This window comes from Corapipo altera, unplaced genomic scaffold (assembly GCF_003945725.1).
Source record: "Corapipo altera isolate COAL_440 unplaced genomic scaffold, ASM394572v1 112, whole genome shotgun sequence".
NCBI classification, from domain to species: Eukaryota; Metazoa; Chordata; class Aves; order Passeriformes; family Pipridae; genus Corapipo; species Corapipo altera.
Genome location: NW_020884899.1, coordinates 8,382,803 through 8,400,835, shown reverse-complemented (window position 1 = coordinate 8,400,835; position 18,033 = coordinate 8,382,803). Strand labels below are relative to the sequence as shown.

The following is an 18,033-nucleotide window of genomic DNA, read 5'->3' as shown; positions in this document are numbered from 1 at the left end:
CACAAAATACTTCAAGCTGCCTTTGGAAGGAGAGTGGCTCACACACCTGTGCTGCAGATTGCAGGCCCATCTTCCTTTCTCCTTAAATAATTCAAGAATTTGTTGCTCAGATTTAACCACACTTGAAAGAGGCAACTGGTGACTGCTGTAGAAGGTCACAAAGGACCACCACTGCTGAGGGCAAGGAGAGGGAAGGAGGCACTCCAGTAGCTTTCAGCAGCAGGTGGCTGTCACTCAGACGCACACAAGTCTAAAATCCTTTGTAGGGTTATTTCTCCTCTCTCAGAACTGCCACAGGGAATACAGTGCCCACACCTCAGGGAAAAGGTGTGATGGGGGCAGGTTAAAAAACATGGGCTCCTGCTTTCATTAGTTCTTTGAGCAGCAAATGGTTCACACACACACACACACACACAGAGGTTTAAATACACCCCGAAGTATTCAAGGCATTAAGGAAAATCCAAAGCATCTTGTTCATTTCAATTACTTCTCCACCCACATTCTTCATTGAATTAAAGGATATCCTACACACTCTTTTGTTTCACTTATTCCCCAAAGATCGTTTCATCGCACACCAAGCAAAGATCTTCAGCATATTCATAGTAACGTCTCAGTCGTGGCATTCAGCATTCTGATGTTCCTGGTACAAGGGATGTTATTAAAGGATTGAAGAGATGAATAGATGGCAGATTTCCCCAGGGCAGCACATCAGAAAATGGACATCAAAAGAACCTGGCTCAAAATGTAGTGGGTATTACTGGCTCCTAGCAAATCCCATTAATTTCTGAACAGTAACACTGTCAGGCTGCGTTAGGGACATGTCTCTCCTGGAATACCTCAATAAAACTATGTTTGCTTACCCAGTAAAAGCACTCCCATTTCAACACCCGCCCCTCTAGCTGAAGACAGTGTAATCTTCATTAGCCAAAAGTATTTTGGGCCAAATCCAAATCCAATCTTACTTGAATCATTAGCAGCATCCAAAGGCTCAGGCTCTGTAGCAATCAATATTACCTTTATTTTCTCCCATCATTTCTCATGAACCCATCTGGACTGTCCTGGAAACTCTGCAGATCTCTGAATGTGTGATTCGCTCCTACAGGATGTGTAGGTAGTCACATATTGCACCTCATCTTCACAGACCCCAACAGGATGACAGGCCACAGTCTGGGACAGGAAATTTTTTAAATTTCTATTTCCTCTTTCACCAAGAATTGGTTGGAATTTACTGTCTTACAGCTATTTTGAACCATGAACAACAATTCTTGAGTAGGCATTGAGGAAGGAGAAGGACATATACTGACATGATGTCACCACCTGAATTATTCTGCTGAGATATAAAAATAGTTTGAAAAGCAGCATGGCCAAAATTACTATATCATTTAATTACACCCTACTTTCATGACAGACCATCAGTTAATTAAGAGTGTCAAAATGCTGAATTGCCTCCAGCTTCTACATGCTTTGCAAATGACATGGAAGTCATCTTTTTAAATAGCAACAGCTTAACTGAAAATGGAAAACCTATAGTGAAAAATGAGGCAGTCAGCTGAGCTGACATGAAAATCCCCACACCATAAATTCACTAGGGAAGACAGTTATAACCCATTTAATTTACTCTCTGAAGATCATGTTCACATGACAATTTCTGTGTTCTGAAATTGGTATAATTTTGAAGTGTTATAGAACAGGAGCCTTAAGTGCCTGTGGTCATTACAGGCACACACAGGGCCTGGTTCCAGCACTGGCACCTTCCCTCCAGGCTGCTACAACACAGGCAACTGTGAAACAGGAAAAAGCTTAGAAAAAGTTTTTTTTTTCCTTCAGAAATAAGTCACCTTCACTGGTTCTCAAGTACCACATATGACACTAGAGAAAATTCTCTGTAGAGGGATTTATGTTTCAAGAAACTTGGAAAATGATGGAACTGGTTTACCCATTCATAATACCTGATACCAAATCCCTTATTCTGTTTATAGGACAGTCTTCTAAAATAAATGACTTTGTATAAATTATATAATAGTTTTATGTAAACTGTAGCACAGCAAAATAAGAAAAAAGTGGAAAGCAGACTGGATGGAAAACTCCTGCCTGAACCAAACACCAAAGGGTAAGAACAGTACCCAACTGCAGAAGGAAGTCAAACATCTTGAAACTAAACCATTCTCCCTCATTCTCCCTTCAGTAATGAGGTGGTCCTTTTATTGGACAGCCAGAAAGAAAAGTTCTGTTTAGTTGGTGTGATTTTCCTTTTCCTCCAAGGTAAATGAGTGCTTCACACTGGAAAAAAAAACCTGCCTGGTGAGCAAACATCTCCCTCTATAGTTTGCAAAAAGCTGAGCATCTAATAATGTCTCTTGGCCAAATGAGGGAGCCAAGCTAAAACCGAGCCAGAACTTTGTCTGGTATGGCAACATGGAAATGGATACCTCAGAGAGAGGGCTTGAATAGGAAGGACAAGGTTACAAGCAAGAAAGATGAAAATTTAGCAGAATTGTGGTAGGCTCGTGGCTCCATGACTGTGGGAGTGTGCAGGTGATTAATGAATTTGGGGTTGGGGAAGACAGATTGAATTTCAAGATAATGTACATGTGGGACAAAGAGGAGTTCATTAAGCCTGTAATTTATGCAATAGGCAAAGGTTTCAAATACTAGAAAGAATGAGCTTTCTAAGCTGAGTTCAAAGCACTCCCTACTACTAAAGACTTTGATTGAGAAAATATTTCAGCTTGGTAAAAATGCCATTTAGTGTAACAGGCCACAAAAATGAAAGCTGACCAGTAAACAAGGATGGTTCCCTTTGCCAGGATGACAAACATCTCAATGCAACTTTCACAAAATGGTGATTATTAAACAATTTTATGTCTGCTTCAAAGGGAACATGAGTGGGATGGATTCTGTTGTCCATGTCCTCCTGCTGAGACACTACAGTTATTTCTGTAAGGAAGAATCCCTGACCCCTCTAAGTGGACTTTACTACCATTCATAATTAGTGAAAACCAGTTTCATTCATTACACAATCCCTGTGGAGGTTTAAGGGAAAGGGCTGTCTTTCGTTCTGGTTTTTTTTACAGAAAATAATGTAACAAGGAATTAGTATTGAGCAAGGCCCACGGCACGATACATTGATGCAACACTAATGGCAACTGTGTTCTCCCCTTACCTTCAGTGTTTAACAGGCAGTCCCTGAGATCCAAGTATTAGCCCAGCAATGGCTGGAATGGCATTGGCTACACTCATTCCCCCTAATGGTAGAAAATATCCAATCAGTTGCAGCTGCACTGGCTTAGCAAATGCTTCACATACCAGCCTGTGCTGTGTTCCTTATTCATGGAAACATACCTAAAATTCCCATTTGCCAGGTGTTGAAGATGGACTAGATGAGCCTGGGATCCCGCAGACATTGGAATATGGCAGGAGGTTGGAACTACATGATCTTTAAGGTCCCTTCCAAACCATTATGGCTCTGCATTGAGTCAAAAAAACTGAATGAAAGAAGCAGTAACATCACCGGTGTTATGTAAAGATCTGGCTGAACAGTCACTCACTATTCTAGGCAGGTGTGCCTGCTGCCCCAGCAGTTCATTTTTCTTTCACTAATACATATGAGTGGGGAAAAAACCCAACCACCCAACATTCCAACCAACCAACAAAAAAAAATTCCACAAAACACATGCTCACCTCGATTGTGTCATTTATTGAGTCAGCAGTGATGGCAAACAGGGAATGGTTCGGACTTACCGTCACAGACAAACCCCACCACCACATCCCAGGAAGTGTGCACATGGAGAGAACGGGGTCACAAGTACACACACTGCTCCTGCTTGTCCCAGGAATTCCATGGCTCTGTTTGACCCTTTCTGTTCTTCTGGCCATGTTTTGCCTTTGCAGCAGTGTGGCAACTCCCCGCTCGAGCAAAAGGACATTGCTTCACCAGGTGTAATTAGGCCTATAAAAAAACCCACCCCAGGCTTATTTATGACTTGCTAAATCACAGGATTGAGATTTTGTGGAGCGCTGTGAGTCAGACACTTGGGAAGGCCTGACCAGGTCTTTCCTCAACATCTCAATGAGACACGTTTGTACGTTGTTCAGGTTTGTCCCTCAGTCAGCTGAATGCTCTGAGTTTGCTTAAAAAGCCTGGTATCTCATTTCAGCCAGCCAGAACCCTTGCAAACAATTTTGACTATGATGCAGAATTAAATAGGGCAGAATAAATAACAGTATGTACATCAGGAAGCTGCTTTCTTGGAGGGGAGGGAAACAAAAATGCTCTTTGGCATCTTTGAAATCTGCCCTTTATTTTGCTTTCACCAAACCAGAAAGACATCCTGAGTATAAAACTTGCAAATGTTTCTGCTTTAACAGGATTACTTAACTACAGTAAGAACAACTGCTAAAACTTGTTTTTATTGTGCAAGCAGACAATGCATGTAATTCCTCCCACAGCAATTTTTCATGGGACTGCTTATGAGGGCAAGAGTAGTTGAGGACAAGTACTTAATCACCTCTCTCCTATCTTGGTTTATCTAAGTGTTAACATAAAAGGGTGAGAATTGAACCAAGGCACATCTCATACAAATTTTAACACAGATTAACGTCTCAGCAGAGGAACTAATAAAAAGAATTGCTCACCGTATTTATTCAAAGCAAGTGAATTCTTGTTCTAGTTCATTTGTTCTTTCCTGACAAATACTTGCCATCCTGAATCATAATGAACATGAGGGCCCAAGCAGTTTGAAAGTAGCAGTATACTGTACTGTCAGTCCAAATTCAACAGTTCTGGTTCTCAGACAATACTCACAACAGCTATAGAGAAAGGAAGATGACAAAACAACCAGTCACAAAGCAGAGTGCACTTGGAATACATTCCTGAGGATGGTACTGTGAGCCATTGAGGAAATGAAGATATAAGACACCTAAACTTTTTATTACAGCTCATTACAAACTCATGGAGTGCTTGTGCAGATTAAAAGCATTAAAAGTGTGTGCATTTTTCACGGAAAAGTTTCCATCAGTTAAGATGCTAATGACATATGTCTGCTTGCAGCCAAAGAACGAGCAAGCTCGTTCCCCCAGTTCTCAGTGACCCAGACTGCATTATAAAAATAAAAATCCTCTATAAGTTACAAAATCATCAGGGTAGAACATGTATACCACAAGAAACAATAGCCAGATTATCCCTTCAAATTTGACTATAGCCTTTAAAAGAAAACAAGTGGCTGGAATATTTTTATGGAAAACCCATTTCAAGGTTCTCAGGAGAACTGAGCTGGAAAAAATCACCATGTAATGGGATAAACTATTACAATTTCAGGGCTGTAAGTGGCCAACATGATTTCTCAGTGCATGCTGCCAATAAAAGCAACCCTGCAACTCAAAGGGCAGGAGAAGAGTCAGAGGCAACAATATCTCTGTGTTTAAAAGTTAATAATTTACAACAACACAGAAATACAGTGGCTGAGAGAAAGGTGATACAAAAAGACTAGAAAATGTAACACATTCCCTGTTTTTCAGAAGACCAACATCACTTTTGTTTCAAAATAGAAGCTCAGCAAATTAGCCAAATATCCAGCAGGAGATCATGAGAAAACCTGGTGTCTTTCAGTGGAGCTGAGGAAGCAGGCTGTGGGAAACCTAAGGGGAAGAAATCCTTATTCAAAGTAAAAATTATTTTAGGCCCTATTCGCTTTCTTTCAGAAACAGCAAATATGCAAAAGTGTCACTAATTACAACTGTCCATCACACAGAGCAGAGCAGAGCCTCCAGCAACAGAGCAAGAGTTTCAAAATGAACAGAGCAGAAGCTTTAGTTGTATCATTATCCCTGGAGATTCTAAAAATGCTGTAAGCAAGTTACAGCTATTTTCAATTCAACACCACGTGCCAGAACCCATTTGAAATCAGATCTTGTCACAAAAGTGGAAATTCCTTATTAAAGATCTTGGTAAATAACTTAAAAAGTGATTTTCAGTGAACAAGAACCTGCAGGATGAATCAAAACTTCAACAGCTTGCTGCAATAAATCAGTGTTCATCTAAACAGAGACATGCAAAATGGGCTCATGGGAAGGCTGTGGAGCAGAAGGATGGCTGGAGCAGAGGATGATAGGGCACACTGAGGTCACATGCTGCAGTTTATCACCCCATGGTGCAGGCAGTGCCTGTGTCTCACAAGGCACAGTGAACTGGTCTGAGCCCTTGTTTCACAATGTCAAGTTTAGAAACACGCTGCAAGTTTCAGTATCCGACCACATGGTCACCCAGGGCACCAATACAGCAAATCCTTCCCTTTCCCCAAACTCAGTAGGATCCTGGCAGCAGCAGCACAGGTTTGCCCCCAGTCTTGCCAAGCCAAGCCTCAGCAGCAGAGGCAGCAGCAGGGCTGAAAGGGCAGTTCAGAGCAGCCTGGAGGCTGGTTACTGCTGCCCATCCCCACTGCCCAAACAGAGCCTGCAATCACTGCCCCTCACCCTTCATCTCACACAGACTGAACACTGCCTGGCAGGGGGTGAGCAAAGGACACGAGAGGGGCTCCAAAGCTACAGCTTCAGAGCAAGCTGGTCCAGCTGACCTCAGGCATCAACTTGAGAAAGCAAAGGAAGGGGAAGACTGCCCCACTGGCAGCAGAGAAGCCAGAGATTAGTGAAAGCTTTTCAGGGAACTTCACTCTTGGTGTGCAAAGGCCTGGTAATCTGATGACAATCACCTGAGGTTTTAAGTCCTCACTTACCTGTATCTGGTTATAATTTGCATCACTCGGAAATTCCCAGCTTCACACATGGCCTCAAAATGAAATCTGCTGTTCTCAAAATGGAGTTTGTGCCACATTTCCCAATATCTGTGGAGAGCTGGTCTCAGCACTGGCTCTTCTTTGTCAGCTAAGTTGCATTAAATATAATCTAAAAATATATTAAATATTTTCTAATATTACCTTTCGACATAAGCAGTTACTATAGCTGCCACAAGGATGGTGTAAGGGAGGCCAAGAGGTTGCATAACTCCTTTTATTCAGCTGGGATACGTGCACTGAAAGGTCAAAAGGCCTTGGAACAGGATTTTTTGTTTCAATGTTTGCCTCAGCATTAATACTTAATCAAAAATATCAAAACACCTTCAAGAACTCAAATGAGCAGACAACCTCCTTTTCAAGGAGGCAACTAATTTAGCTTAGCTACAAAAATCTACCTGTAAATGCAAAGTTCAAGGAAATGCCACCTAATATTTGAGGATCTGTCAGACACCATTTGTCAAAAAACCCCAGTATCTGAGCAAGCTGTGGGTCTGTTTTGTAGTGAGAGGGTGTTTAAAGTACTGACAGGCCACTGAATACCATGTGTTTATTATGTAGAAGTAGCTTTTTTATACCAATTGCACAGAGATGTAGCTCTCTTAAGAAACATCCAGTTTTGTGTTCAATTATTTACAAAGTACACAGAGGAAGCAGAGTAGTGCTGGAATAAAGGCAACCCAAAGCACTGGAAGATGTACAAGTGTTATTTCTTGTCCAACACAGATGGATGTGAATGAAAGCTTAATTCCCAATAACCCTGCTCTAGGAATCAACCCAAGCTTCCAAGCTACCAAGACAACTGATTTTAGAATTAGTCTCTTTGCTTGCTCCACTTGGCTACCTGAATTCTTGATTGACACTGCAGCCCTCATGTTTCTGAATAAATCCATGAAGTTCTTCAGTCTCTGCAAACCGGTCTTTGAAAGTGGAGGAATAAATAAAAAAAACATTACTTGATGGGAAAGCAAACAGTTGAAGGTGAATAACCATTCTCTGCACTTCTGCTATCACTCCTGCAAAGCTGCTGTTGTGATGTGCTTCTGTTCTGCATCACTTCATTTGCTCAAGTACAAAACATGGATCATTGAATTAGTGAAATCTGCATCTCCAAAATAAAGCCTGTTCACTTTGTTGAAGAAACCAGTATTGTCTTCAAGTAATAAAACCAAACTGATCTGAAGTGCCAGTGGAAGAATTCACTCACTCACCTTCACCTAAGGAGCAGTTTGTTCAGCCCCTCTGTACATCCCTACTGTCTGGAGCAGCACAGTCTGATTCTGGGGAAAGTTAGGAGGATCCTTCCTGGATATTCCTCAGGAGAGGCTTGAGTTCATCTCTTACATACAGTACAGCTTTACTGTGCTGCTATAGCTTCCTCAGTTCCTTCCTGACACTGGTCAATCAACATACTGCTCAGTAATTAAATCAGCTCTAAGACCTCTGGAGCTCATCTTGTACACACCAAATCCAAAACATTACTTGTGAAGATCCTGGCAGAAGGGAGTGCATAGCAACTCCTTGTTCCCATGGGAAGCTGACAAATATGAGCAAGTTATCAACATATTTCAGTTTCAAGCCAAGCAAAGAACATTTTCATGTTCACTTTTGTGCGGGGAGTTTTTATTTACCAACACTCCCTGAAACTACTTTTACTAACCCTGCATTTCCATCAGCATGTACAAGCACTGTTTGTGTTATACCATGAATAAATACAAAGAAAAAAGAGTTTTTCCCACAACAGCCTTGATGGGCTACTTTTAATTAAAATCAGTTTAATGATTGATAAGCTCTAGTATTTCCAGCAGCAAATCGTAAGTGGTTGACTGTTTCCAGATACAGTGAAAAAACTGAATAGAACTACATAAGCTAGCATAGTTAGTTTACTGGTTGTCAACACAGGAAAAACTGAGGGTTTAACACATAAATTGTCATGACCAAGAGCAAAAACTAAGTGAGTATTTTGGAGGAATTAGAAAGTTCAGCTATATAAACTTATGGAATCATTGTTTCCAAGGCTTACTTTTAATCTCTCTCAAAATTACTTTTGACATACTTCCTACATCAGAAACCAATGAGCAGGAATTTTCAGTATCTGATTAGTATTTAGGAAGGGGATGTCCCATACATCATCTCAGTACAGTTGCTACTTTGAAAGGGTCTTTGCTCATGCCTCTCAAGCAAATGGAAGAACACTGCAAATACCTGTTGCTTTGTGTCCTTCCTTTACTCCTTGGGCTTGCAGAGGCAGCAGAAGGCAATTCCATGTTACTGGGCACACACAACATCTCCTTATAGACACAAATCATCTGCAGCTGATCAGCCATACAACAAACCAAAGGTTCATTCATCACCATAGGGAAAACAGGAGTGAGTATAGGGAGTGTGAAATCCTAAAGCCCTACTGGAATCCTCCCCAGTCCTGCATGTGTCTTCCTCAGTCACTGCCATAAGGAATGCAGTGCTGTTCCAAACAGCTGCTGCATCCACCTGCCCTTGGTGGGAGGAGCAGACAACACACAGGAGGAAGCATTTCCTCTTTTGTACTTTTATTTTGTAGTAAGATCCATGTAGTATATAAAATATAACAGGAAAAACGGAACGGAGCCTGTAAAACGAACCGAGGAGTTCAGAGGACAAACCACTACAGTTCTACTTCTGTGGTTTTACGAAATCTCCAGAACTCATGGACTGTTTGCTTGGACTATTACAGTTCTCTAGCGTATGAGCCTACATCAAAAGCTGATATGTTCCAATTAAGCCATAGTTAAGTGACAGATGTAGAAAAAAACAAAACCAGAATGGCTTTCTTAAGCCACAGCTGCCCTTGAGAGAGGTTACAATGATGTCTAACTATACTGTAATGCACATTACATCAAGAACCTTGAAAGAGCCTCTGAAAAAACAGGTTCACATTAAGCATTTTAAAGAAAGGTCATAAATACTGCACTGTACCAATAGTACTTCCCAATGTCCTCCTCACGCCTGAGGAGCATTTGTGTTTTGTAAGAAGCTACTACATAGATGACACCAAACCTAGAGGTAGGTTATAGGCCAAGGTAACTTACAGGCAAAAAAAAAATCCCTTTAGAGCTAATCACTGCACAAACTGCCCAGCAGGAAGCAAGGCAAAGTGTCAACAACTCTTTCCTCCCACCCTAGGCATTGCTCACACAGTGCATTTAATTCCTAGTGCCGTAAGAATGACAGTGGATCATCAGCTGCTAGTAAATGCAATCATGCCAAGAGAACAGCTTGAAGTTATTCAAGCAAAAACCTGTTACTGTGTAAAACTGGTGCACTGGACTGTTACCAACCAGACCTCCAAGCTTAGGAAGTGACCCAAGAGTAGAGAACCAAAATGTTTGGTTTTCTTTTGACTGGGAAATACTCCAGTAACCAACAGGAGAACACACTGCTAAGCCTACACGGAAAGAGTCGAATATCAGCTTGTATCAAAAGCTTAGAGACAAAAAAAAAAGAAAAAAAAAAAAGTTGAAGAAGGTTAAGAAAAGCACACTTTTCTGAGACCAGGTTTTAAAAAAGTTACTGTACCAAACAAGCTGCTGAAACAGTTCATCTTCGGTATCATCTGGGATCAACACAGGGTTGATAACAAATGTGTACACTGAGAAACATCTGCAAGTACAATAGTTAACAGCAAATTAACCCCAAGTGTTAATGGTGTAATGCCTTCAGGTCACAAAACGTGAACACCTTAACTATCTTCTGTGCGCTACCTGGTGGTACTCAAAAGTAGCAATGCTGAAGATTCGTTTTATTTCTACTTCCAAAGGAAAAGGGGAAATGGTTAAATAAGCGTTCTCCAATTTGTTCTCCACTATACGTACACCCACACACATACACACACCCCTCAAAATGCACTGACATTTCTTTTTTGACCAAAAGAGTAGATCCTGGGAGTAAGTGCAAAATGCAAAATCAACTGACAGAAAATGCTGAACAAACAGCATCATAAAAATACAAAATATTTATATTACTGAACTATTAACAGATGATGTTCTCTGTTTCTTTAAACTTTGGAACCACATAGCTGATTTCTTAAATCTAGTCCATGCCAGCTTCCAGAACTATTAATGTTTTAGTTAGCTTCATTCTTTGATGCTTCATCAAAATTTTCTACGAGATCTGAAAAAGATGAAGATATTTAATACAGTAATGCCCAATAAGATTACCTTTAATGAAAATGCATATATTATAGGAGAGGTTAAGTAGTACTTAACTACACTCAGGGAAATAATTTTCTTATGGGCAGATTTCAAAAGGCTTTAAAAAATATCATTTGTTTGGACATACACAAAGAACTAGAAACACAGGAACACTCAGACAGTGAAAATTCTAATATTAAGTGATTAAGATCTGATTTTCAAAGGTGCTCTATTAGCTGTAGTTGGGTTTCAAGCATCTGCATCCTTTAAAGAATGCCTGAAGTTTTAGAGAACTGAATTTTATGCAAGGTCACAAAGAAATAAGGCAGTGCCAAAGCATGAGGATTTGAACCTCTGATCCACAAGTGTGTTGTTTTAGCTAACACACCACACTGACGGATACAGCAGAATGTGGTGATTAATAAGACAGTTATTCACTGTCATATTAAGAACTTACCATATTTTTTTTACTTTCAGATACTGACATAAGCTTTTTTTCTTCTACTACAGAAATAAAAATCCCCACTCCAGTCTCTGATTTGAAAACAACCTGACAACTATACCAGCTGTGTCATTTTGCAGCCCTAAAACCCTGTTTGGATATTCAGATACCTGCTCAATCTCACTGAAGGTATTTTAACCTAGTTTCACTTAATAATTAGGATGTTTGCACAAAGTAAACCCTTTTTCAGAAGCTGGACTTCAAAGCCATGTTTTAATGCTGCCCTATATATGAAGCCTCCCTTAGCAAGTGAGGAGTATAATCATATCAAGAGCTAAATATTTCAGTGTATGAATAAAAATATTTATACATTAAATGGACATAAAAGTGTGTATGTGCCTACCTGGGACATCATCATCTTCTTCATCAATATCTTCAGATTTTGGTGCTTTACTATCCAACACTGTAAAAAGAAACTTGGTGCTGAGTTCTCATGATACAGAATTAGGGACACTCACATGACACAATAAAAATCACACAGGTGAAAAAAGAAAGCATTTCCCCAATAGTGAAAAGCACACAGACGACCAGGTATTGACAGTTAACAGCATGACCAAAAGGCCTACATGTGGACATTATTATACCAAAGTATTGGCAGGGCCATTTTCAAATGCTATGGGGTAATTTCATGCAGAGCTTGCAAAAGATCAAATGACATAGAAAACCCCCAGTGTGACTAAATCTAACTGGTGTCATGTGTTTCAATGCAACAACAATGTGGTACCAATCAGTGACCAACATAACACATGATTCAATTACCAAGGGGCCACAACTGTAGGAAAAATTATTTCCATATCAGCTGTCCTGCATTAAACCTACTCTGTCAGTCACAGATCGTGCTCCAAGTAACCTAGAGAAATGAAAGAACTAGAAAAACAAAGTACTTTTTCCTCACTGTACTATCCAAAGAAAGCACAGCATCCATTGGTACTGAGGTTGCATCAAATGAAATATGCTTATGATTATCCACCCTTCTGGATTTTAAAAGGTATTTTACTTATTAATAAAGAAATCCTTTACTTTCGCTTAAACTCTGAACATGAAACGTAGAAGAAGTTGAAACTCATTTAGAAAGAATAACTATTTGCTGAAAACATTAGAACAGGTGATGTATATTCCAGTTCCAAATACAGACAACTGCAACGTGTCCAACTACAGTCATCTTAATGGCCAGAACAGTCTTAACTGGAATTGTCCCTAATCTTCATTTCTGAACTGTAAAATTACAGTAATAATTATAGCACATATACACACACCCTCATGCTCCCAAGGTTTTAAAATAAATAGAAAAAAATCAAGAATCACAGTCAAAACTGTGATTTGATTTTTTTAATTTTCAATCAAAACTCTCATTCTTAATTAGATTTCTTAAGTCTTGGTTGAATTCCAAAGGGAATTGAGGAGTAGAAGAACATATTCCTTACTCTATAATCAAACAGAAATATGTTTTGTAGGAACAAAGAAAACAGAGTCAATTCCCTGACAAAAAGAACCAGATGAGTTTTTCCAAGTAAAAACCTGAACTTGCTTTCCTAAGTAGTCTCCCATACATAGCTGTACACCTGCAATAACAGCACGCCAGACTTACCTATTTTAATTTTTTTAAATCAGGACATGCCTATATAATCTTGAATCAACAAGAAAAGTTTTTCCCTCACCCTACACTTCCTCAACAGTGGCAAATAAAAAGTAATCAAGGGTGTGTGCACTTTTCTTTAAGTCACATAGTGTTGCTAAATTTGGGTTAAAACTTTTAAGTACTTCATATGTTCTTTAAATCAGCTATGAAAGACTCCAAAAGACCTACCTTGTCTTGGGAATTGTTCAGCTAACTTCCTGAGACTTGTTAAGCTGTCAGCACCAAGCTGGCTTAAGATGCCCGGAAGCATTTCTGTGATCGGTTTAGCCTCTGCATGACCAGTAATTGCAAAAGTGTTGGCAGACAGGGAAGCTTGAACCTTGGGGTTGTTGAAGTGAATAACTGTTCCATCATCTTTTATCATGTTCACCTGTTTAAATATAGTAATAACATTTACCAAAGTGTTGCAGCATCTTGTTGAATGAGCGCGATCATTAAAATCCAGATTTAAAGTATTAAAGCATAAAAAATTACAAAGCTACTACTCCTCTTAGAGAATAACATAACCATGACAAAAGCACCTGGAATTAATACCACCTGGAAGTAAATATGAGTTAATGTTAAAATATGGGCTCATACATACTATATGATAAGGCAGAATTTAACAGCTACGGTTCCTTCATAAAATGAACTTACCTGAATACTAATAAATATATAAGGAGTATATGTTGCAATGCAGTTCACGTGTATTTTTAACAAAAGCAAAAAACCATACATAGATTATTAGACTGCAAGGTATAAACATGCTAATGTGAAGAACGTCTGGGGAGGGAAACCCCCTCAACAAACCAGCCAAACTCTTCAGCTCTGTGGTGACTCTTCACAGGCTCAAAACTCCAACAGCAAAGCCCAGCCACACCAGTTCAAGCCACTGCCTTTCACAGGTACCTGTGACACCTATCAGGAAATCCCAGTAATTCCATGATGACTCTTTTAAGGCTAAGGACATCATACAGTGATCCTGCTCTCTTCCTCTTTCCTGGTCCTCTGAATCATCAAGAATTAAGATTTATGGCCAGTGTAGTGCCCTGCTTTGCACCTTCTGTCAGTTTATGCTGGCATATTTGTATGGGTTTATGTGATTTTAACTTAATGGGAGACAGCATGGACAGTTAAAAAGGTTTTTCTTCTAGGCATGGCTAAACTACGGTTATTTGGAAAATAATTTTGTCTGACCAAAGGAGGAAAGTGCTATCCATCCAACACAACAATGGCATTAAACTCATGTGACAAAATTAATAAGCAAGGTTTCTAGCAGAAATTACAGGGAGAAATAAGAGATTTAAAATATAAAAACATCCAAGTTCTCAATCCTCACACAGCAGAAGAGGTTCAAACTATGTTTTGAACAGGAAAACCAGGTGTGTTGCTTTCCTGCAAAACTAAACAATGTCCTGTCCTTTGCACATAAGGAAATGGTAAAGGCTTCAAGCACAGTCATCCTGTTACTTAAAAACCTCTTTTAAAGCCACACAGATGAGTAACTCATGCTTGACTCAACATTGCTACCCTCTCCAAACTCTTTTACACAAAGCTTACCAAGGTCAACTTGTGTTCACCTGAATGCAACACACTGCAATTCTGTCTCTAGCTATCAAGGCAGAAACATTTTGCATTATCTTCACATCAAGATATTTAAAATTCTTAATAACTGTGTCTGAGTGAAGATCCTGTGCTTTGTGTGAAAAAGGAAACTGAAACACATACCCAGAACTGTGTCCTTCTTTGGGTTCACACAACTCGGGATATACATACTGAGCTTAAGAAAACAGGGAAATAAAAGTGTTTATGCAAGAGAGGACTGAAAATCTACAGGCAAACTGGGCTGCTACAGCAAAATCTGCATTCGCCTTTGGAAGAGAGAATGCACTATGTGACCTCTGTAGGCACCTTGCAATCCTGCTTAAATTAATTAATCACAGATTAAATACTGCGCTTCTTTAACCAAGCACTACAGTAATACTGAGTTCGTGAGGGAGGAACACCTCCTCCTCCCATGTATGAGTGTCACTCCCTACAGTGTTATGGAAAACATGTTTCATTCATACCTGTCAATTAGAGGTATTCAAGGAACATCTGAAACCCTCACGTTCCCACTTACATTAGCACAGAAGCTGCTTCTGTAGGGTCTCTGCAGTGTTCTAAGAAACATCATCTCCAGTAACTACTGCAAACAATTCCAGCAACTTTTGTAAAGTAGTAAAGGATCCTAATTTTAATAATATGGACTCAAGTTCTTACTCTAGGTATTTCTAAACTTTTCTTTATATTCTGCACCACACAACTCTTGCCCTGGATGTGCCTGTACAGAACACGTGTACTTACTGCTCTTTTGAGTAGGTAATCAGGTTCATAAAAGGCAAGAACAAAGAGAAGTTTTGTTCTGTGATGACTGCAAGACACACACACAACACACAGCTTACTACCTCCTGTAACCACTATGTGGCCAGCAGAACCTTCTCCCTTCTTTCTCCAGGTACATACACACATTTAATTTCACCGAGACAACAATCAATCAAATAACTTTGTCTATCAATAAACAGATCTGTTAAGTTTTTGCTTGGAAGCCTGTGGTAAAAACAAAAGCAAAAACCACCACATCACCCCCAAAACAATACAGTGAATTTAATTTCAAACAGGAAACACTTATCACTATACCTCTTCAATGCCAGCAATGTTATTTACTGCCAGTTTTTTGAGGGAACTCTGAAGTTTTTTGTCATCAGCTGTAGCTGTTCTGTGCACCACCTTCTTCTTTCTGCGAGCTGTTCCCTGGGAAACAATCAAGAGACAACAGTCAGCTATGCTCAAAATTTCTCAACACTAATTGTGAAAGTCCTATCACGGTCTGAGCAACATCTTCCAAGTTATGAGACGCCTCTATAGTCCTATTTCCCTTTACCTACAGCTTTAGCCATCAGTCTCAATTTTAAGGTTTTTCTTAAATGTAAAGGACCAAAAGACACCAAATAGCAGCATTTTCCCTTCCTACAAGCCAGATTACGAAAATACTATTTACTACTAAGCAAAATATAAGAAATTTTCCCCAAGAACTCCATTTTTTCCAGGACGAAGCACAAATACAGTGATTTAACAGCAATTTTTGAATTTCTACTTTGCAAACTTTTGTGGAAGTTTGGCAGGGTATGAGCCCCTGCACTGAACAAACTCCATGCCTTTTTTTTTTGGTCAGATTAACTACCTGCTGGCTCAGAGAAAAACAAAGCTTGGTGCAGAGTTAGCGCCTGGAGTGGACATTGAAAATCCCCAACAGGAAGAAGGGAAAGGCAGAACTGGAACACCCAACAGGTGAGCTCAGCTGGAGCTTCCACAGGTCACAACAAGTCACTGAATTAACAGTACTCTTACACCCTGGAAACTGCTAATCCAGCAGTTGGGAACTGAAAGAAACTTGCATTTCAGGTAGAAGCACCATGATGCAGATCACACAAAAACCATATCTGTCAAGTCTCAGAAATATATTTTTTCCCCTTCTGTGAACTATAGCCTATGTTTTGAAAAGCATCTCTGGTGGGTTTCTTACCTTTCCTCCTATTCGGACCTGTGCTTGAAGCTTGGCCAGTTTTTCTTGGTTCATAGTGATGTGTCTGAAAAATAACAAGAAGGTACAAAACCCCAGTTAACAATCAAAACATTAAGAAAAAAAAAAAGTCACAGTCCATTTTCAAAGCACTCCTAAGATTGCGGTGGGTTTTTGAAACTTACAGAACACCACCCAAAACACTGCGTCCAACAAAAACACACAAACAAAGCTTTAAAACCTAAATAATCTGAAGTGGTCCTGTAGAAGGCCATTTAGCTGAAGTGCCTGTGACACAATAAAGCAAATCAACAAGACACTTCATTCCGCATCAGTAAATTCCCATTGTGCCAATTTACTTTTGGAAGCACTGAATTGAACTCAAACCAGACCCAAACCAGCACAACTGCTTCTGGGAAACACCCTTGTTTTTAAGAGGGCCCAGGGAGAGATTCATCACTAAACTACTTCGAATACTATTTCCATATAATGAATCTGTGATACTTGTAACTAATAAGTGAGTTCTGAACCGCGTGAGTTCAGATCTGGACGGATTTCCCATAGGAACCTCTGGAAGCCCTGCATCCCATTCAATGACTGGGAAGTCAGTCCAGTGGCTTCTTCCACGGGCCAAGCGGGACCTTTAAAGACTGAAAACCCTGAAAAAAACCCGTAATGGGTGGGAAAACATCTCCCGCCCTCCAGCACAAGGAACGCGTTCCGCTGCTGTGCCCCAGCAAGTGATCAGAGATCCCGGGAACGACGGGGAAGCCCCCTCCGCGTGTGCTTTGTGCCGGAGAGAGGGATCAGCATCGGCGGGAGAAGAGGCTCGGGCGGCTCGCCAGGCACCCCCTAAGCACGGGGAGCGAGAGGGGCTCAAGGCTGATCCCTCAGGAGCCTGTATGGCCGCGGCCCCCCGAGCCGGGGCAGCCCCCGCACATCGTCCCGCCGCAGGGCCTCGCTCCCTCGGCGTCTCCTCGGGGAACGGCCCAGCGCGGCAGGCGGGGACGGGACCGAGTCCCCCGCCCCAGGCCACCGGGGGCACGGTAAGGGCGGGCCGCCGGGACGCGGGAGCAGCAAGACCCCTCACCTGAGCGCGGCGGAGCCCCCGCGGCCAACACGCGGCGAGAACAAGATGGCGGCCGGGAAAGGAAAGAGAGGCGCACAGAGAAAGGAAGCTCCCCTCCACGTGACGGCGCCGGCCCGCCCCCCAATTGGCGGACCCGCCCAATCTCATTTGCATAGGGGCGGGAGAGGGGGCGCGCAGGACCTCCTGGGAGTTGTAGTCTCTGGGGGGGGGGAACAGACACCTGGTGCCCCGGGGCAGGGAATGGCGGCCTGGGGTAATAACCAGTGTCCTGGGGCAGGGAGCGGTGTCCTGCTGTAGTCTCGGG

General features: G+C 41.1%; 1 protein-coding gene across 1 annotated transcript; it reads right to left on the bottom strand.

Moving 5' to 3' along the window:
• Positions 1-8,517: 8,517 nt before the first annotated feature.
• BTF3L4 (basic transcription factor 3 like 4) lies at positions 8,518-17,839 on the bottom strand. Its single transcript, XM_027649062.1, has 6 exons — positions 17,730-17,839; positions 16,643-16,706; positions 15,757-15,870; positions 13,267-13,468; positions 11,803-11,862; positions 8,518-10,937 (listed from the first exon to the last, which is right to left on the bottom strand). Exons 2-6 carry the CDS (start codon positions 16,694-16,696, stop codon positions 10,891-10,893), a joined length of 477 nt encoding a protein of 158 aa, XP_027504863.1. The 5' UTR covers positions 16,697-16,706; positions 17,730-17,839; the 3' UTR covers positions 8,518-10,890.
• Positions 17,840-18,033: the final 194 nt, after the last annotated feature.